The sequence below is a fragment of the Tachysurus fulvidraco genome, chromosome 10 (assembly GCF_022655615.1).
Source record: "Tachysurus fulvidraco isolate hzauxx_2018 chromosome 10, HZAU_PFXX_2.0, whole genome shotgun sequence".
NCBI lineage: Eukaryota > Metazoa > Chordata > Actinopteri > Siluriformes > Bagridae > Tachysurus > Tachysurus fulvidraco.
In genome coordinates this window covers 16231278-16253734 of record NC_062527.1, presented here as the reverse complement: position 1 = coordinate 16253734, position 22457 = coordinate 16231278, and the positions used below count along the sequence as shown (strand labels likewise).

The 22457-nt window shown below is 37.9% G+C and overlaps 1 protein-coding gene across 4 annotated transcripts in view; it reads right to left on the bottom strand.

Moving 5' to 3' along the window:
- Positions 1-15838, bottom strand: part of wu:fb13g09 (ATP-binding cassette sub-family C member 5) — a 37123-nt gene extending 21285 nt beyond the window's left edge. The window contains exons 1-12 of one of the 4 annotated variants that reach the window (XM_047819391.1): positions 15519-15838; positions 14945-14977; positions 13906-14081; positions 13451-13606; positions 10115-10262; positions 6727-6960; positions 5741-5914; positions 5205-5352; positions 2710-2858; positions 2487-2594; positions 955-1311; positions 1-27 (exon numbers count right to left, since the gene is read on the bottom strand). The exon at positions 1-27 is cut by the window's left edge and continues 45 nt beyond it. In XM_047819391.1, the coding sequence (XP_047675347.1) occupies positions 1-27; positions 955-1311; positions 2487-2594; positions 2710-2858; positions 5205-5352; positions 5741-5914; positions 6727-6960; positions 10115-10262; positions 13451-13606; positions 13906-14072 (1668 nt within the window). In that variant the 5' untranslated portion in view covers positions 14073-14081; positions 14945-14977; positions 15519-15838. The remainder of the gene's footprint in view (positions 28-954; positions 1312-2486; positions 2595-2709; positions 2859-5204; positions 5353-5740; positions 5915-6726; positions 6961-10114; positions 10263-13450; positions 13607-13905; positions 14082-14944; positions 14978-15518) is intronic. The other 3 variants (XM_047819393.1, XM_047819394.1, XM_047819392.1) reach the window with 3 other exon arrangements.
- Positions 15839-22457: the final 6619 nt, after the last annotated feature.

The window sequence follows — 22457 nt, the reverse complement described above, 5'->3', positions numbered from 1 at the left end:
AGCTCCACACACTCCTACCAGTGAACCCTGTGGACACACAGATCAGACAATGGCACTCGACTGAGGACTGATAAAACACCTCGGGTTAGCGTTCTCAAAACGTCCTTAAGAATAGCACAGGTTCAGTTGCCTATCAAAAACTACTAACTACTAAATCATATTAATTCACATTGTACCCCTTTGATCTATATTAAACCCTTCTGTGGTGTTTGGGTTAAATTGAACCATCTTTGAATTTTAAATCCACATTTGCAATTTTTTTTAGCTGTTTTTCAGAGCCAGTGACTGCAATAATCTTTTGTTTCTCATGATTCTGTTGTCGATCATCAACTATTTGATCGACTGAATTTTTTGTTTCAGTATTTTCTTGAATTATGACACCAAGGTCTTTATTATGGTCTACTTGCTGCACAAAAAACAAATGTCACTTTCATTGTTAAATGAATTTGCTGAATTATCCATTCATTCATTTTCTACCGCTTATCCGAACGTCTCGGGTCACGAGGAGAATGTGCCTATCTCAGGCGTCATGAGGCATCAAGGCAGGATACACCCTGGATGGAATGCCAACCCATCGCAAGGCACACACACACTCTCATTCACTCACACACTCACACACTACGGACAATTTTCCAGAGATGCCAATCAACCTACCATGCATGTCTTTGGACCGGGGGAGGAAGCCGGAGTACCCGGAGGAAACCCTCGAGACACGGGGAGAACATGCAAACTCCACACACACAAGGCGGAGGCGGGAATTGAACCCAAAACCCTGAAGGTGTGAGGCAAACATGCTAACCACTAAGCCACCGTGCCCCCCTTGAATTATCCAAATATTTGTAATTTATAAACTAACACCTGACTACCCTGAAACACAGGCATCTCATAGTTATAGACATGAGTATATGAAATATGGTGAAAATTGACAGAGACAGTGTGAGATGTATGTGTTACCTTGCGGACTGAAAGTTGGATGCGGTGCAGGGTTTTGTGTAGCGGTGGACGCACACTCTGGGTGGAGGAGATGGTGCTCTGTGGGCTCTCCTGCTCCATGGTTGTGAGGAGGCGCTCGGCATTGGGCTCCTGGCCTTTCGCTTTCTCATCCTCTGAGTTAATATAAAGACTCAGCTTTTCCCTCCGGAGCACTCGACGCATGCCTCGTCTTTTCTGGCCTGGCTGTTGCTTTACACTTTTTGTTGGCTTGGGCTGAGCTTTATTCCATGCTAGTGTGGCATCTCTGAACTCCACAGCCTTCTCAGGATCCTCTATTTTGCCTAATATGACCTCCTGATCCTCCATCATTAAGAGTCCCTTTAAAGGAAGGAGGAAACAATAGCAGAAAATATAGAAATAAGTGCAAAAGAATAATAAATTAATTATATTTATTCATTCATTTTCTATTGCTTATCCGAACTACCTCGGGTCACGGGGAGCCTGTGCCTATCTCAGGTGTCATCTGGCATCAAGGCAGGATACACCCTGGACGGAGTGCCAACCCATCACAGGGCACACACACTCTCATTCACACACACACACACACACACACACACACACACACACCCTACGGACAATTTTCCAGAGATGCCAATCAACCTACCATGCATGTCTTTGGACCGGGGGAGGAAACCGGAGTACCCAGAGAAAACCCCTGAGGCACGGGGAGAACACGGGGAGAAATAATTTTTGTTTCATATTTTGAATGGTTCTCGTCTTTCCAGTATTTACATTTACAGCATTTGGCAGACGCCCTTATCCAGAGCGACGTACATAAGTGCTTAAATCTCTAACATTGAATACATTAATGCTGGTTCACTAGGCTACATACTTAAGATACCATGTGAAACATTTGTTCAAAGTTACAATGAAAAAGTGTCAAAGGTTTTTTTTTTTTTTTTTTTTTTTTTTTTTTTTTTTTATAATGCAAAAGATAAGGAAAGAAGTGCTAGTTGAAGTGTTTCCTGAATAAGTAGGTCTTCAACCGCCGCTTGAAAATAGCCAGTGACTCGGCTGTCCAGACCTCTAGGGGAAGTTCATTCCACCACCTTGGTGCCAGAACAGAGTCTTGTAGTATATTTACCTCTTACCCTGAGAGATGGTGGAACCAATCGAGCAGTGCTGGTAGATCAGAGGGTGCGGGGTGCAGTGTGCGGAGTGATGTGTAATGCAATTCTAACACTTAAATGAGAACAATTAGAAAACTGCTGGTAGATCCTAGTTTTGCTTTAATTTGTGGCAGCAGTAAAATAAAGACGCAAAAATAGTTTCTAGGTTGTGTAAGACCTTAAAATGAATACCCATTCACGTGAAAATGTAGGTAACACATGGCACTGGTGGATAAGGTAAATAACCAGCCAAGTAATATTGTGTAATGTGTAAGAAAACAGACATGATGACTAAAATAATCTGATTTAAATGTATTTTAGTGGACAGTTGCTGTGCCTAAAATGCTGTCTGGCCAACAAAACAAAAAAGTTTTTGTTGTTCACCTGAAATCTTTTAACAGCAACAGCGGCCTCTGATAAAGCACGCACTGCCAAGGGTGTAACCTTTAGGGCAAAAGTCATAGAGTTGAAGACAGCTACAACAGTGAAGGCCTACAGACACAAAGAGATACACAAAAAGAGCCATTTACAACAAGAGCAGCAAACAACAGCTAGTTAGTTGCTTTTTTGTTACATACGGAGTATATAATTAGGAAAGCAAACATACCTGTGCTGCAGTGAGATCATTGCCCAGGGCCATGTGTAGAGTGAACGTACACACACTGGCAACCACAACAATGATTGGAGCTACGCCAGTGGTGAGACTGTGGACTAAACTGGCTTTTTCCAATATTTTCCTCTCCTCTGCTCGAACCTCTAAAAAAAAACCCCAAAAAAACAAAAGCCAAGAGTCAAGAAGAGTCAGAATAGAGACAAACCTACTTTTATTTGTAGTGCCCAGAGTGCTATGAGATGTTCGTTTATAATGGCCAGACGTTGTTCCTCCAGAACATAAAACAGACAGAGAACCAGGACGGAAGACTGATCTTCATGCCTCTAAGCCCTAAACTAGAATGAAGTGCCTGATGACTGTTGTGAGTTTGGAATGAAGCACCCTGCAGCAGCCTTCCAGCACTATTGTAGTGTTTGCCTTCTATGAACAAACCGATTGGTTGGATGACGGCCAATTTCTTCTTCATCCATCCGAAAACAACCCAGAGCCATTGCCATAACCTCTACAAAGCCTCAGTGCATCACTGATGTGTTCCTTTAACTCAAACACAAGGCACTGTGAAATAAAACGTAAATATGTGCTTAGAATGATAGTCCATATGGTGTGAGAAAGGTAATTGAAGACAATAGCATTGCTTGTGACCGGGCCTTATTGATCACTGAAATTACACTAAAATATTAAAGAGGCTAATTACGTCTTAAATCAAAGGTGCCCAATTCAAGTCCTGGAGGGCCAGCAGCAAGCACACGTCAGTGATTTACTTCATTCTGTGCACCACTTAATAAGTGGGTTTAGTAGGTATGGTAGAGCAGACAAATCACTAAACTCTGCCAGATCCCATTTCACTCCGAGACTATTTTCCAAACTCACATGTCACATGCAGTTCCTACTCTATTCCTGAAATTGGTAATTAGCTAATCAATTGAGTCTATAATGAATATGAGTCGTCTTTAGTTAATGGTGCTTCCACCCAGCCTTCAGACTTTATACTGTATATATATAAACATAAATAGTAATCAACTCATTATCATTTTTCTAAGTCATATACTGTACTGACTTCTCTTTCTTTGAGTGCTTTCAGTAATTCAGTAGGAACCTTTTTGTTTATTTAGACTCTGGCTCTGAACCTGTAGATTTAGACCTGTAAATCTCCTTCAATCCTTGTATGAGCAAATTTATTATTATTTAAAAAAAATTTAAAATATAAAAAAAAAATTATTTAAAATATAGTCTCTCTCTCTCTCTCTCTCTCTCTCTCTCTCTCTCTCTCTCTCTCTCTCTCTCTCTCTCTCTCTCTCTCCCTCTCTCTCTCTGTTTCTCTCTCTATCTGTATATGTATATGTATATGTGTTTGTGGTGTGTGTGTGTGTGTGTGTGTGTGTGTGTGTGTGTGTGTGTGTGTGTGCAATTCTCTCTTTGCAATATCATGAATCTATCTATCTATCTATCTATCTATCTATCTATCTATCTATCTATCTATCTATCTATCTGTCTGTCTGTCTGTCTGTCTGTCTGTCTGTCTGTCTGTCTGTCTGTCTGTCTGTCTGTCTGTCTAGACAGATAGATAGATGTATACAGATAGATTACAATAAACCGAATCTAATCTATTTCTAGGCTTAAGATTTTCTTTAATTATTCTGTGGCAGATAATTTTGCAGTAAAATATTCTTACAATAGCACAAAAAACCTATAGTAAAGAAAATAATATTGAGATACATGTAGAAATATGAAATATAGAAACATTTTTTATAGGAAATCCCAGCTCATTTTGACTGTATTTAAGACCATTTTATTAAAACAGTAATTGTGTGCACATCCCACCTTCTGGCAGGTGCAGGACAAAAGAAACTGTTAAAGTAAAAAAATTGTAATGTCCGCAACACTTTTTGAACTCCCATCTTTGTTAATTAATTAAAAAGCAACGTTTCGACCCTGTTGGGTCTTCTTCAGGCGCCTGAAGAAGACCCACCAGGGTCGAAACGTTGCTTTTTAATTAATTGCTTAATAGGGTCGAAATGTTGCAGACATTACAAATTTTTTACTTTAAGACCATTTTAACCATAAGTAAGATGTCAGTAAGATGCAGTTCCACCTTTTGTCCTTAGGTCTGTTTTTGCACTTTCTGGTCCTGTTCTTGGCCTTTTACCTGGTCTATACAGTAAGTGTGTATTTGGCTTTAAGAGTCTGCCTGTAATCTTCAGCTTTGAACTTTCATAGTGATTACTGAAAAGCCCAGCCTATCACTCATATATTACAGCCACCTTCTCCACTAAGCTGCCAGCTAAGTGAAATCTCTCCTCAGACATTAAGCACCAAAGAGTGTTAAATGCTTTTTAAATTAGCCCTGTAGCTCAGGGAGTTTAGAAAGCCCTGATTGATGGAATTTTCAATGCAGAAAAGCCTCATAAAGAAGAAGATATCTCAGAAATACTTTAAGAACCAGAGGTAGGAGAGAAATGCAGATGTCTCAAAAGGGACTTGTGGCTTACTCTGGACATTCCTGGTGAAAGCTGTTTCCCAGCAGTTCATCTTAATGAACTTGATGCTGTTGAGTATCTCATTCATCAGCCTGATGCGCCGGTCCGTGACTACCAAACATTTCTTACGGAAGTGGGCTGTCAGCCGCGAGGCCAGCATCTGCATGAAATGGAGAGTAGGATAATATGGAGTGAATCTGTGTTTGAACAGAACAGATATTTTCGACTCTCAGATCATTTGGGTCATTTAAAGTTGGCAAATTAATTTTAGAATTTCTGTCAATACTACTGTGGTGGAAAGTTCTCCATATTACATATTGCTTAGTTGTGCTCTCCAGCTTGATGTGAAATTGGACCTCCTTATTAGGCAGAAGCATAATAATATATGCATAGGTTGACTACATGAGGTGAGGAACATCACGTAACATCACTTTAATATATCTTAATATAAACTTCCTTAATATTGACATTATGAAATACATTACTAAACTTTAATTGCTATTGCAATCTAGCACATAAAGCCTTATGTGTATTGCATAATTACTCACCATTAATGGATAGAAGATAATAAATATGATAGAGCCAACAATTGCAGTTGGTCCCAGGAAGTAGATGTTGTAGCCCAGGGCGAGAAGTCCCATCAGAGGTCCTCCACCCAGCAGGCAACCCAGTGTTAAAGCATCATATAACCGCTGGCCGTCATTGGAGCAAATGTTTATCAGCTAAACAAACAGAAGTCTGAATATTAGCTCGACTCAAACAGTGATCAGGTCAGATGAGTATTAGCATTATCTTAAATTCTAGGTCTAAATGCATATTTAGCGAGTTAAACTCTTACACACTCCGCTTATTATTTAGCTATTCACCAAAATGCATATTATCAGTATACTCAATTGACTACATGTAGTGCAGAGATTAAGGGAGACAAAGTGGCAGTGCACATTATGCGATGCAAAACATACAGTAAATTGGACAGAACAATAAATGCAAACAAAAATGAGGTGAAATACTGTATTTAAGAATGCTTATATGGCTGTCACTTAATTAGATCTAGTAGTAGGAAGATTTTTAACCCTGGCTCATGAATGTAATGTTTAAATGTATTTTAAGACCTGCAATACTCAAATATGCATTCCATGCCATAGATTTAGCTAGTTTCTTTATCTTGGGCTTCTGCTTTTTACAGTGTTGTACAGACATCTCAGTTCAATTCAATTCAATTCAATTTAAATGTATTTGTATAGCACTTTTAACAATAGACATTAGTCTCAAAGCAGCTTTACAGAATATAAACACAATACAAATAAATTAATATTATACAAAGTTTAATATAATACAAACATTCAAGATTAATAAGATGTCTGACACGTGTTGCCAATGATTTCCATTTCTATTGCAATTCACCTTGCTTGCAGTATGCAGACAAATGAAGCACCATGCACCACTGGTGATGCATACAGTACAATATATGTATATATCAGTCATAAACAAAGCATCGTGTAGCACAGGATAGAAGGCAAGGACGTTTTCTCACCTCTCCTGTGCTGATTTCTTTAGTGCTGCGCAGACGAAGGATTTTATCAAAGGCAAACATGAGAGCTGCCCCCCGCAGGCGTGAAGCTGTGCGGTAATTAATAGCCCACATGAAAGCGATAGTCCAAGAGCGAAACAACTCAGTGAGAAATATACCTCCAACCAAAGCCAGACCATATGGAAGCCACACCTCTGAACTCTGAGCATACTCCAGCAACGCTCGGACCAGCAGAGCCTGTATGAGACACGGCACAGTGGGAACAGGAGAGCATGGGTCAGAGATGTGAAGGTGTTAAGGTGTTAAGGTGACTGGATATGTGGTATTCCTTGGAAAATATTTCACTTCATGATTAAATCACAAGTCAGGTCATTTAACCGGTCTATTAATCGATAATTACTAATTATTGACTGTTGGGTAGCACATTATTTAAAGATAATATGATATACACTAATAATAATGATATATATATGCACACACACACACACACACACACACACACACACACACACACACACACACACACACACACACACACACACACACACACAAACGTGTGTTAATTAGTTAAATAATAAATAGTAGTGACATAATAATCACACCCAATATATATATATATATATATATATATATATATATATATATATATATATATATATATATATATATATATATATATATATATATGTACATACAAAGTACAAAGTACAAAGGATAAATTTGGTTTGCATAATGTTTTTTTGTTTAATACATACACACACACACACACACACACACACACACACACACACACACACACACACACACACACACACACACACACACACAAACGTGTGTTAATTAGTTAAATAATAAATAGTAGTGACATAATAATCACACCCACATCATATGTGTGTATGTGTATCAAAAAACATTATGCAAACCAAATTTATCCTTTACCTCTAACATAAAATGGCCAAAAACTGACTGGGACAGGAAACTTCAACCTGTTTGAGATGGATGATTTTGTCCACTAATTTATTCATGATGAGAGAGAGCATGACAGCAGTGAATTGAGCAAATGATTATATTAAAGTAATTAAGTATGAAATTAAAGTAAATAAATGACATTAAATTATTAAAGAACAAACCAAGGTTAAAGGAAAACCGCAAAATGACTGACAGAAGGCACATCCAAACACAAACACGCATTCCTGAATGCTTTTCCCAAAAGGTTTTCTCAGCTACTTCATACTAAAATCACAGGTAAAACATTTCTATTATATCAGGTTTATGGCCTTTATATCACTTGATTACTAAACCAGTTACATTAAAAATGTCCTCACTGAAGAGAGCTTTACTGTTGTCTAATAAACTAGCTGTGAACATCACCTAATAAAGTCAAGGTCAGATGTGAATAAAGACGTAGTATAGCTGCACTGTTTTGTGTAGGCTTTGAATAACTGAATAAAAAAAACTCTCCACAGTGAGCACATCGCTGTTCATTTATAAAAACAGACTTCATACATAAAAATCGAACTCTAGTTGAAGCCTTTCAGTCTCATGCGTTATTTAGTTTTTGAAACCACTTTATTTCACAGCACAGCAGCTCCTCTCCAACCAAGCTGATATTTTCATGATTTAAAAAGAGCTCTTGAACTGAATTTTTAACCTCGTTTCCAAAATGATTCTCATGCTGAAAAAACAAAATAATGGCTAAATAGCGTGATTTGGTTCAAGGTCGTTATTATTTATTTAGTCATATAGTTATTATTATTTATCCACTATTATCTGTTATTATACCATATTAAAAACAAATGACCTCCTTCAGAGTAAATATAAAGCTTACACTCAAAATAAAACTATGCCTTTCTCAAATCTTAAATGTGAACATTATTATGCTAAACAGTTGAATCTCAATCACAGACAGACAAACAGTCAGACAAAACGTATGAAAGTTACTGCATCAAAAAACTAGTTTTAATTCTATAAAACGTTAATAAGAACTACATAGGTTTAGCACTGTTTAAACATCAGGACAGATCAGATCCTGACCTGTGGAATCCATAGAATCCATCTTTAAAAGAAATTTAAAGAAAATTATGCAGGACACACAAGCCTGCGCCATTAATGAAAATCAGTTAGGTTGTGGAAGTTGGGCATTTTAGCCGACTTTGGAGCTCTTTATTCGTTAAAATGATGCCTCAGGGACTGCTAGAGAGCTCATTATATTTCCTTCAATCATTTTCTCCAGCTCAGAGACTTCATTAGACTTTATCAGCTCTTTACACTTGTTTATCCAATCGAATATTTTGGACGTATGTAGCAATCTAATGCTAATTTTGTTGCATTGTAGATTCAGAAATAAACAAGATGCTTTTTCAGTCATAATTTTTCCACATTAAAATTTTGTTTGAAATAATGAACATCATTATTCATAGTTACGTGAATCGAATCGAATCGTAACCGAAGTTTATTGTTGTATCCCTGAAATTTACAGACAATTACAAATTTATAAATTGATTGAAAATGTGATTGCTGTGAAAATTGAAAATTCAATTCGGTTCAATTAAACTTTATTCGAATGCCGCATTTAACAATGGACATTATCGCAAAGCAGCTTTAAAGGAATCTAAAAAATCATAATAAAAATTACAAAGTCGAAAATTACATTTCTGTTTGTCACTAATGAGCAAGGAAATAGTGGTGGATAACGGCATAAGGAAGGAACCTTGAGGGAAACCAGACTCAAAAGGGAACCTCATCCTCATCTGGGTGACACCAGAGAGTGTGATTATAAATCATTTCTTTTCTACAACTGCATATATGTAGTTACATTTGATGTTATAGAACATCCCTGTTATCATATTATGCTCATGCTATCATATGTTCACGCACGTATCCTCCTGATTTTTCTGAAAAATTAAAACTGGAGACTCCTTCCATATCCTTACAGAACATAACCCAAAATCTTAAAAATTGTACAGCTCTAATATTTATGTGTTTATAATTTTGCATAAGTCATGTTGTACATAAGCTAGGACTTGACCTTTGTAACTGAATTTAGCTGGCAGTGAGAAATTCATGTGGCATTAACCAAGCATTAATGCTGTCAGATTCTGAGAAAAAACAACCAACTAAACAAATAGGAGAGAACAGATTGGCTTGGTCAAAAGTCCAGAAACTGTTGATTTATTATGCACTCCATGTTCAGTACTGGTTCTGTGTATTAGGAAGTGATTTCAAATCTGAGCACACTCAAGAATTCTGAAATCTTTGTTGTGTGTGTGTGTGTGTGTGTGTGTGTGTGTGTGTGTGTGGTAGGTAGGTAGGTAGGTAAGTATATGTTGATCCTTATACTGCACATGCTCAAAACACTGCATGTAAGAGAATAAAGATGGCTGCTACTCACAGGTCCAATGAAGGTGGTCACTGTGTATATAAAGAGAAAGAGCAAAGCCACCAGAAAGCGTGTCTTACAGAACCTCCAGAAAACTCTGAAGAGAGACGCTCCATCTCTGCCTTTTTTCTTCAGCTCGGCATCCCACAGAGCCTGCAACCTGAACCATGACACACAGACACAGAATTGAGCATCAGTGCTTGTATGAAATGAAACAAAAATGAAATGAACGATATGAACGACAATCACAAAGAGCAATTTTCCCAACAATCCTAGTTTGTAACTTTTATATCCTTTTATGGAATAAAACATAAATATTTGAACAATTCTGCTAGAAATTCAAAGGTTATCATGTCAAATCTCATCACCGTCTCTGCTGAGCTCTTTATCTTCTGGTTACTTTTCTTTATAGCTAAAATATAACGATGTACGTAAAGATTACACACAGACTGCAGCAGTACGGGAGGTGAGCTGAATCATCATTCAATTCAAATCGATTTTATTTGAGTCACACTTAGAGCAATAGACACCGGCATTAAAGCAGCTTTACAGAAATCATGATGTAGATTTAGATCCCTAATGACCAAGCCAGAGGAGACAGAGGTAAAAAAAAAATACCCAAGACGTAGAGAGGAAAGAGACTTGAAAAAGACTTGATTCATTTTAAATTCCTGGAAGGCCTGATTATTACGAGGGACAAGTAGCTAATGAGGAAAAATGAATGAAAGCACCTGTATAGCAGTTGCAGTTTATTTTAAATTCCATCTCCACAGAATTTTATTAGGAAACGATTTCCCAGAATTCAATTGCATCCCAGCTGAGAAAGCAGTGGTCATCTTGTAATAAACACATTCAGTATTGTACATATGCCTTCTGAATGAACGACAAATCAGTGAGGAATCAAGACTAGTATAATTTTCCAACAGAAAATAATCTAGCATCTTTTTTCATTTTAGGTAACTAGCATGGGAAATATTTACAATAATGACACAACTAATAACATCATATAGATGCAGTGCAGGCACCAAAACAAGGATTTGTCTCTGGTCAGTTAGATCTTTACTTTTACTTTGTAGATCTTTTCTTTGAAAAACTTAAATCTTAAAAGAAATTTGTGAAGGAATTTCCAGTCTAGGGCTGAGGAGACGGCTCTTATCCTTCTGTTTAATACTGTATAAGGCATTAATACCTCCATACAAACACAGTCTCTCTCTCTCTCTCTCTCTCTCTCTCTCTCTCTCTCTCTCTCTCTCTCTCTCTCTCTCTCTCTCTCTCTCTCTCTCTCTCTCTCTCTCTCTCTCTCTCTCCCTCTTTCAAACACACACACACACACACACACACACACACACGCATTCTTAACATAGCCTGTCTAAGTTTGGCCCGCAGCCAGTAACTAGAGAGTGAGACCTTGAGGCATGACACAGTGAAAAGTAACACCTGTCTCCTCTCCGGTGGCGGATGAGAGTTTCTCGAACCTTGCTGTCAGAACATTATCTGCCCTTTGATCACAGGCCACACTTCTTGGTTGCTTAGCTCTACGCCGGCTGCCAGCCGACATCCCGAACTGAACTCAAGACAGAACGTAACCAGTCCAGTTTCCATAAGGTAGCCGATCCTTGCTGCAAATGTACTTGTCAACAATCAGCTTTGAGACTGAAGTAGCAATGACATAACTACTTAGCAGGATGTATCATGAGGAGAACACTCCATCTCTGTCTAATCTCTAAACCTTGCTATTAATAACACCCACACGCCAGATCTGCCTACACCGTGAGAGAGAGCTATGAGATGATATATCCATGATTCTCCAGGGAATCCCACATTAACCCTACCTCTTTTCCCAGACACACACTCAAGCCAGTGCTTTCAACTTTTATCCAGGTGCTGTTTTTTTCACATTCTATGTTTGTTCACACTGATACTGCACTCTGGCAAACACGACAGGAATTCCCAACCACACCTAACCACCAGTCCTTCTATTTGAACAAATAAATATATTCATGGTTGTCAAAAATAGAACCAGTAAAACTTGACTCCTGTATCATAACACTTATATGATTGAGTCATACACATGTGGTGTTGTCACAGTGACTGGTGTGCGAAGCTCTTTTCATCCTGAAGAAGCTGTGAATGTCTGGTTAACACCAACATATTGGTTAATCATAAGCTGCAGCTTGCTGTAATGCTACTTTGATCAGAAATGAAGTTTTGCACTAATGTGAGTGGAGCTGGATGGGATATTCAAAATTCATCTTTTTTTGTTTGCTCCGAGCCTGCACCATGACAGGATGTGCGCGTACAGGATACTAATAAAATTAAAACAGTTACATTTGGCAGATGTCCTCATCCAGAGCGACTTACGTTAATTTTATTTACACAGATGAACGTTTAGGGCCTTGATCAAGGGCCTATTTGTGGCAGCGAGGTTGTACATGGGATTTGACATTACAACCTTCTCATCAGTAGTCCAATGCTTTAAGCACTGAGCTACCATGTCTGAGTGAAGTCAGGATGAATCACACCAAACTGTTGTTGTTAGTGTTTTACCTCATGTCCAGTCATGTTAAAAATAAAAGAAATTAAAATAAAATACAATAACAATAACAATAACAATAACAATAACAATAACAAATAACAATAACAATAACAATAATAATAATAGCTCTTTTCTTCTATATTATCTCCCATGAGTTTATAGTCTGATTTATTGACTGAGACTTTCGGGAACTTCTGTATAAAATCATCTACCAAGTGCCATAAATGTCATTATAAATTATTTATTCCTTTTATGTCACAATGTCACATCCTTGTGAAAATACACAGTATAAAAACAAACCTATAGAATGTAGATGTATTATGTGGATGGAATTTACTCATTATTATACATTTCACCTGCTGATAGATTTAAATTGAAATGGGTATGATTGCATGGGTTGTATTTACCTTATTAACAATCTGATTTTAGATTTCAACAATGCAGTAAAATAAAATAATAATGAATTATATAACCTGATATACCCGTGTGCTAAAAAATGTTTCAAGTTATGCATGCAACAACTCACTCCAGGCATTAAAAAGTAGCATATATGTATAATATATATAAGACATTCTAAGTGTGCTTATAATGCATTATGAATACTGGATTCACAGGAAGATTCATGTTAGTCCTGCACCTTTTGTTGTGTAATGTGTTGTAGTTAATGTATTTTAATGTAAGACAGATGCCAGGTTACTTGGCAGCTATTAATGTTAGTCACACGATCCTGTTGTTGTTATAGGACATATGACTGAGGCGTTGGTGTACTTATGAAATTTAAGACATTGTAATAGCCTCTGATGGCTGCTCACCTGTGAAAATTGGATTCGGAGGCTTCGTGGCAGGACAGGCCCCACACATCCTCCATCAAGAGGCACGAAGCTTTGAACGCTTTCCATGCCAGTGGAGAGAGCCAGTGCAGGGTCATGAAGGAGAAAAGGCCAGCATTATCCACAGGGTGCTGATGCCTGTGACACAATAACAACATAAGTTTAGACACACACCATGCAGCTGAGGAGAGCTAGTGTGGCTGCATGTAAAAGAGTGTTTGAACAGCACGTTTCAGTTTCCTCACAAAAGTGTTGCGGTGCAGAAAAAAGTTCCGCTGAGCTTTTATCAGCTGGCGTGTTCAAACATGGAGCAGGCTGTGAGTGGAGGATAAGGCCCTCCTTATCACAGCCTCATTTAGCTCGCACCACTTTAAGCTTTCCAGCAACAGAAAACTCAGTCTTAATACGCACTGATAGCTGTAGCAGAGTCATCTTACTTGTTTGTGATCCTGAAAGGCTTCAGTAACTGCAAACTCTGATGGTATCTCCCTTGTCTTTTTGTCCTGTAGTCCAGATCGTACTCCTCTAGGTCTGCCTGGGTCTCCGGGCAGGACAGGGGCAAAGCCTCAACCCGGGCAGCAGCCTGCAAGGCATCTGGGTGCATTTCGGCTTTCTAACAAAGACATACAGACACTGAACCCTTACAATGTGACTTCTGCAACCTTTGTCATGGATTAGTGTAAAGCTCCATGCCAGAGAGAGAGAGAGAGAGAGAGAGAGAGAGAGAGAGAGAGAGAGAGAGAGAGAGAGAGAGAGAGAGAGAGAGGAGCTGTTTGTCTGCATATGCTCACTAACTGCAGACGACTGAATGCACCTTGCACGGTGAGGAGGGTATATATTTAAAGTGCTTATCTATTTAAAGAGAGCAGTTGGTGTCCTCAAGGACTCATGGACAGTAAGCCCAACAGACGAGCCTGTCACTGATCTGTCTGTGGCGTAATCTGTGATGACGTCAATCCAGCTAAAAGTATCAGCAGCAAAAATAAAAACAAGCGCTCTGATGATGAGTTCAGACTTTTTATTTTTATTAACAATGCACCTATTGTGTAATTATTGGTATAAGATTAGGATTTAAGCTGCATGGGGAATGGAGTGTCAGTGAAAAGATTTTGGCCCATGCTCCATCAGTTTCAATGCAGTAGCTACTGTTTCAGTAACAACAGAGAGGTTAATTATAAAAAGGTTCACAGTTACAAAAGTTAAAAATGTTAGTTAGTGAGTCCTGGGAGTTTAAGGAGTTGAATGATACTCTGTATTAAAGCAATCTTCAAATTTCCTGCAACAAGCTACGTATTTCCTCTGACATTACAAAACATTTGCTATGATAATAATAATATAGCCATTATTTAGAATATTGATAGAATATTTATATATTTAAAATTGTCATTTTTTCTTTGGAGTGTAAAACTTAACGAATTATTAAGGGCTGCTCTTACCCAACACTACAAGAAGAAAAAAATATACAACAAAACACACCTTAAGGAAATTCACATTCTCCTTTGAGGGCTGCTGGAAGTAAAACAAAATTTGCATACTCATTAATGACTCATTTTTTTTACACAAGGAAATGAATAAAAATAGCAGGGTGCAGCTAAGAAAATGGAGGTGAAACGAACACCGCTTATTTTTTCCAACTTATCGTATGCGTTACATTTTTCAGTTCTTATCTTCTTTACCTGTTAAATGATGTGTTTGGTTTAGAAATATGATTGACACAGGGTTTGGATAAACTTTGTGCACTTCCCTATTTCTTGAGCAAATGTACACAAACTACACCTAGCTGTTAAACAATCACTGTTTCTCACACTTAACTCATATATAATAATGATATATAGTTATAGTTGGACTTTGTTGCATAAATAAAGTATAAGCATTTTTTTTTATGTTTCCAAAGCTTCAAAAAGTTTTAGACCATCAATTGTATTTTCTTCATTCAATAACAAAACATCTAATTATAGCAGATTAATTAGATTGGTGAATTAATGATGTATATGGACAACAAATTAATAACAAAGAGCTGAAAAAGATGTTGGAAAGGGAAATAACTTACATCTCAGACTGCTCCAAGCTCAGGATTTTCACCCTCTTGTCTTTACAAAATTATTTCTTCTTCTTGCTATTTCAGTTATTATTATTATTATTATTATTATTATTATTATTATTATTATTATTATTATTATTATTATTATTATTAGAATCTGTGCTGCAGTTTTCAGCCTCTTGGCTCAACATGTCACATCTCCTTACAGAAAACAAAAACAACCCTATAGAGTGAGTACAGAAATAAATGAAATAAAACAAAAGCACAAGGAGACACAGAAAAGGTCCCAGCAGCAGAGTCGCACTTTCAGCTGTGGAACCTTTCACACACGCGCCCGGCGGAATTCCCTATATCGGCGTGACGTCATTCGGAATCGACCAATCACAGCGTTGCTTTACTTTCGTCGCCTTGGTAACGAGAGGTACAGAACAGCACGGACTGTTCGTCGTCATAAAAACAGTCACGTGTTCAGCTTTATAGATACCGAGGGACTAATAAGGAACAAAATGAGCAAGGTTTCAATGACACTGTACAACATATCACTGTGTTATTGATTAATACAACTACCCCACAGTATAAAACTACCCTCAGGGCAAAGTTAGGGGACACCATGGACAGGGACAGGGAGTAATCTTATTATAGGGCAATCTCTCTCTCTCTCTCTCTCTCTCTCTCTCTCTCTCTCTCTCTCTCTCTCTCTCACCCACACACACACACACACACACACACACACACACACACACACACACACACACACACACACACACACACACACACACACACAGACACAGACACTCTCTCTCACGCACACACACACACACACACACACACACACACACACACACACACACACACACACACACACACACACACACACACACACACACACACACACACACACACACACACACACGGCAATTTAGAGATGCCACAGCTACAGTGCTTGTATTTGGACTGGGAAAGCACGTCGGATGCAGGAATCAATCCCTTCCTGAAACCACTAATCCACCATGACCCCCTTATGTGATTTTAAAAGTCATTCATTCATTCATTCATTTTTTACCGCTTATGTGATCTTCTCGGGTCACGGGGAGCCTGTGCCTATCTCAGGCATCATCGGGCAGGACACACCCTGGACGGAGTGCCAACCCATCGCAGGGCACACACACAAACACACACACACACACACACTTACACACACACACACACACACACACCCACACACACACTCTCATTAACTCACACAATTTTTCCAGAGATGCCAATCAACCTACCATGCATGTCTTTGGACTGGGGGAGGAAACCGGAGTACCCGGAGGGAACCCCCGAGGCACGGGGAGAACATGCAAACTCCACACACACAAGGAGGAGGCGGGAATCGAACCCAGACCATGGAGGTGTGAGGCAAACGTGCTAACACAGTGTAATATAGGGTTCAGTTTTTTTAAACCTTTAAATGGTCAGACCCTGACCAAACTTACTGAACTGCTTCACCCCTACAGTGTTCAATTGCTTCTGGACACCAAAAGGTCAAAGAGGAAACTTAGAGGAGATCAAGCTTTCTCTGTTGCTGCTCCTATGGAAAGCATTGGCTCTGTACATCAGACAGGCACACACTGTTTCCTTATTTAAAAACCCATTGAAAATGCATTTCTATTCCCTTGTTTTTATTTAATTCTGATTTATTATTATTATTATTATTATTATTATTATTATTATTATTATTATTATTATTATTATTATTATTATTATTATTATTATCATCTGATTTTCATTATTAAAATATTTTTCTGAAAAATGTTTGTTTAAATATTAATGGCCGGTTTCTTTAATAAATAATATCCCAGACAGTGTGACACTAATTACTGGAGTTTCCTGGTCTAACTTTACGCACACAGGCATAAATTATGGATTATGTTCAAGATGATTTTGCGAGGTTATGATTGAGATTAATCGAGAAAGATCATTGCAGCGTTTTCTGAGACCAATTAGTGATGTGAACTTTTCCACCTTGGCTCTTTAGCATTAACATGCTACAGAGAGAGGTGGATCTCATTCATCTACCTTCCAGCATGTTTGTATTTTTCAAGTGAAGCCAGAAACCTTTATTATATGGTTTTGATCTATTTTCAAGTCAAATAAGCTTTTTTTTCCCCAAGTGAAGACTATTGTTACCATTTGAATTATTACAAGATTACTATATGTTTCATGATTATTTTATTTCTAACTTACTATTTAATAGTAATATTTTAATACACTTACATTTACGGTATTTGACAGAAGCCCTTATCCAGGGCGACGTACAAGAGTGCTTTTTAAGTCTCTATCGAATGATACATTAACACTGGTTCACTAGGGTACAGACTTAGACATCAATAGTTTTATATTACAAGTGATATGAGACAAGAAAATGAGGACAAGCATGTATTTTTAAGTCAAAGACAATAGACAAAAATTTTCAAACATTATCGCTTAGGGGAAAATGCATGGGGAGAAAAAAGCTGTATCTTTTCCATCTCAACACCCTGATCGTCACTGCACATTTATCTCCATCAGTAGTTTAAAAGTGCTTTTGTCAAAAATAATCCATGCGAAAGAGAAATACCTTTACCTTTAATTGTCAGGAGGGTGAAATTTCTGAAGCATGCACAGAAGCAGATTTTTTAAAAATCACTTCCGAAGTAGACATTAGTGTGTAAATCAGAAAATAAAGTGTCCCTACAAAGGTTGCAGAGTTCCAGAGCAGTGTTTATACCTCTTATCAATTCATACAGAAATGAGAACCACAGTGAACCTGACTGGAGGCTACAGATGCCAAAAAGCCCAGGAGCAGATTTCTTTGGATGAAATTGAAATTGAGATTAATGAAGGTGATGAACTGATTTAACTCGTTCTGATTCAGTACATTTAGTTGGAACACAATTTGGCTGGTGATTATTTTGAAGATGCAAAGCATTCTCCATATACCAAATTCTATTTAGCAATTGATCAATATCTGCGATGGGTTGGCACTCCGTCCGGGGTGTATCCTGCCTGGATGCCTGATGACGCCTGAGATAGGCACAGGCTCCCCGTCACCCGAGAATAGTCCGGATAAGCGGTAGAAAATGAACGAATGAATGAATCGATATCATACATTACATTTAAATTGGTACCTAGAACTAGTGCTGTATATTAAATATTAAAGTTATTGAACATTTAGTTTCTTTATTGCTATTATTTTTTTAAATCTCTAATTTATTTTATTAAAGAAAGCGTACATTTACAGTACCACCAACGTCTTCACTGTATAGGGTTAGAATTTTTGTCAAAGGACTCAGGTCCAATGTAGCAGGTACAATGACAGTGTCTAGAAACGTATAGCAAAAAAAGGGAAAAGAGAGAACCCCTGTCTTCTCCCTGCAATACAATTACTATAACTGTGGAAGGTTTCTACAAGCACTCAACAAAACATATCGTACATGGGTAACAAAGATAAAATACACAATCATTTCACCCGGAGTAGGGCAACAATGGGAATTAAAATAAAGTCCAACCAGACAATATAATAAAGAGTGACTTGTCAAGGAGAGGCACGATTTGTAAAGACTTTAAAAAAAAAAGCTTTATCTGATCCCAAACCTTGGGTAATTTATCCTTTAATATAAATCTCAATACTTCACTTCCAATGTTGGCGACAGCATCTGCTTTCCACATCTGTATAATAAGTCTTTTTTTCAAGTATCATATAAAATAAGATGGTCTGTGTTTGATATCATTTACAGAGAGCATCTTCTGCTCCCAGAAGTCCAACATAAGGTTCAGGTTCCAGGTTGACAGAGTACGCATCAGAAAGAAATCTGAATGTACATTCCCAGAACAGCTGAATTTTACTACATGACCATAAACAATGAAACAGAGTGCCTAGTGACATTTTACACTTATTACAGCGTGGAGGAACGGTTGGATAATTTTGTATCTTTTAAATATTTATGTATACTTAAACCTGTTGTTTATTTCCCATTTGAACAAAATTCATTCATTCATTTTCTACCGCTTATCCGAACTTCTCGGGTCACGGGGAGCCTGATGATCTCAGGCGTCATTGGGCATCAAGGCAGGATACACGCTGGACGGAGTACCAACCCATCGCAGGGCACACACACACTCTCATTCACTCACACACTACAGACAATTTTCCAGAGATGCCAATCAACCTACCTTGCATGTCTTTGGACCGGGGGAGGAAAACGGAGTACCCGGAGGAAACCCCCGAGACACAGGGAGAACATGCAAACTCCACACACACAAGGTGGAGGCGGGAATCGAACCCCAACCCTGGAGGTGTGAGGCGAACGTGCTAACCACTAAGCCACCGTGCCCTTGAACAAAATTAATTAATATTAAAGTTGAAGTACTGAATATTGAATTTGATTTTATTTCATTTATTTATACATTTTTGTCCAGCTACTTTCGTTTTGCTTAGGGAAATCTGACTTAATGACATCTACAGTAATTGACTTTGATTTGCATTGTAAAGAAATACAATCCAGTGTTATGTGCTACACTTTTACACACTCTTTAGAAGGGCAGACAGCTGAGGTTTCAGACCTCTATATTTGGATAAGAGCTGGAAGATCAACAAAGGTGCCGAGCCAAAAACTTACGCAAAAACAGTCGTATTTTATCAGCGCTGCTTGTTAGATGTAAACTTGCTGGAAAGCTGGAGTGATGAATCCTTTAGAGGTGTAGTTAAACCACATGGTGCACTGGCAGAGACACAAACTCCTTCTAACGACTGATGAACACATGTTACCACTTTAAAGATTTACATCATGAAAAACAGTGCACATGTTAAAAAGACCAATTAATATTGTAAGAGTGTAATAGACATAAAACGTACTCCAGTAAGTGGAAAAAACCAACCTTGGTCATGGTATCATATCTAACGTGTTCATGCATACAACAACTTATGGCGACAAAGCAAGTGGAGTTTCGTTAGTTGTTAAATGAGGGCTGGAGACTTTCAGTGACATGTTAGGCAGCGTGTCCGGAGACACTCAAATGCAAATAAAGAGCAACTCACTGCATGAAGACAGTAGAGCCACGTAATCTGTGACAAACATCACACACTCCTTATTATTATAATTATGCTTATAATAAATGCAGCAGATATAAACTGCTGAGTTTTATACACACACACATTAAATCTCCTTCCATATTGTTTCATTTTAGCGGCAAGAAGTCTGATTTGTTGTCGACTGGAATGCTAGCTGTGCCTCCCAGTGGGAAATGTTATTGCTATGGCAACAAGGAGTCAGAAGGTATAGATGTGACTGTATAGCGCAGAGCCTAAAGACTTGCAGCGATAAAACGTGTTAACGTTACGAAAAGCAGTGGCTTTTCCACATGTCCGCACTTAAAATAGGGGCCATTCAGGAGATCTTATGAAACATTTTTCATTAAAAATGCTGTGCATGAGATTGCATGACATTCCCATCCCATAAACCCTTCAGAACAAATAAAACACAAAGGTTTTTAAAGACGTATCCTGGTGACGGTGATCTAATTCCTGAGACACAGACGTGACATGGGTTTTTATAAACATAAACTTGCGTTATGATTCTTTCCAAGACGACTGGTAATGATGTCAGGTTTTTAAAAACAAACGGTAATGAAATGGTGTACAGAAACATCTGTAACTTGAATAGTATGAATGTTCATGTTATTAATTACTCACACTTTTGTTATATGCTGTTTCTGTGTGTTTGTGGTAAATATCATGCTGCCATCTTGGCCAGGGTTCGCTTATAAAAGTAATTTTTGTCTCAGTTTAATACATAGTACATAACTGGTTACAGGTTGCCATGTGCGTTTATGAAACATTTTAAACTGAAGTATGAAGTGCTATATAAAGTTAGTTGTCATGTTCTAAAGAAAGTGTCATTTGACTCAGGTGCTATGTCTGTGTTAACACATATGTCTGTATATGTCTATCAGCTGTTATTAAGGTATCATGCAGGTGTTATGTCACCCTATGAACACTGAAGTAAAGGGTTCTTTCTTATACAGTGAGAAGAGGCCAAAGGATCCTGAGGCATCTAGAGATTGTACTGGTTCTAGTTGGATTCCGATTTATGGTGATGATGATGATGATGACAGTCAAAGAGAAGATGTCAACTATGTGGTTTGAGGACAACAACTTAATCATCAATACAAAATTATCAGAGTGTATATGACTGTAGAAAGGACATTATTCATAATAACACACTTCAGTAATCAATACACACAATAATCACACCCTTTAGTGTCACACAAATGAGGATGAGGTTCCCTTTTGAGTTTGGTTCCTCTAAAGGTTTCTTCCTCTTCTATCTAAGGGAGTTTTTTGTCACCTCAGTCACTTCAGGCTTGGTTATTGGGGATAAATACAAACACGTTTAAATATAACTCTAATATTAATCTTGAATGTTTTGTACTATATTTCTTATGTTCTGCTTTGAGACAATGTTCATTGTTTAAAAGTGCTACACAAATAAAATTGAACTGAATTGAATTACACATTGACATTGAACCATACTCTTAAGAAATATTGGCACCTTGCAAAAAAAAAAGAACTAAAATCCTTCCTTCCTTCCTTCCTTCCTTCCTTCCTTCATCCATCCATCCATCCATCCATCCATCCATCCATCCATCCATCCATCCATCCATCTATCTTCAGTAGCCAGATGATGGTCAGAGTGATGGTCAGAGAACCCTTTTTAAAAATAATCAATTCCTTTATTTGCCCTGGCTATGTGCTTAAATCTTTTAAACTAGCGGTTACCAAACTCCTGATTACCAAACCTGACTTTGAACCCTGTCAGCTTTCCAAAAATAGGCCAATATCAACCCTCCCCTTTATCCCCACGTTCCTAGAAATAGTTATAGCATAACAGTATCACAATAATTAAGGATTTAGACCTCATC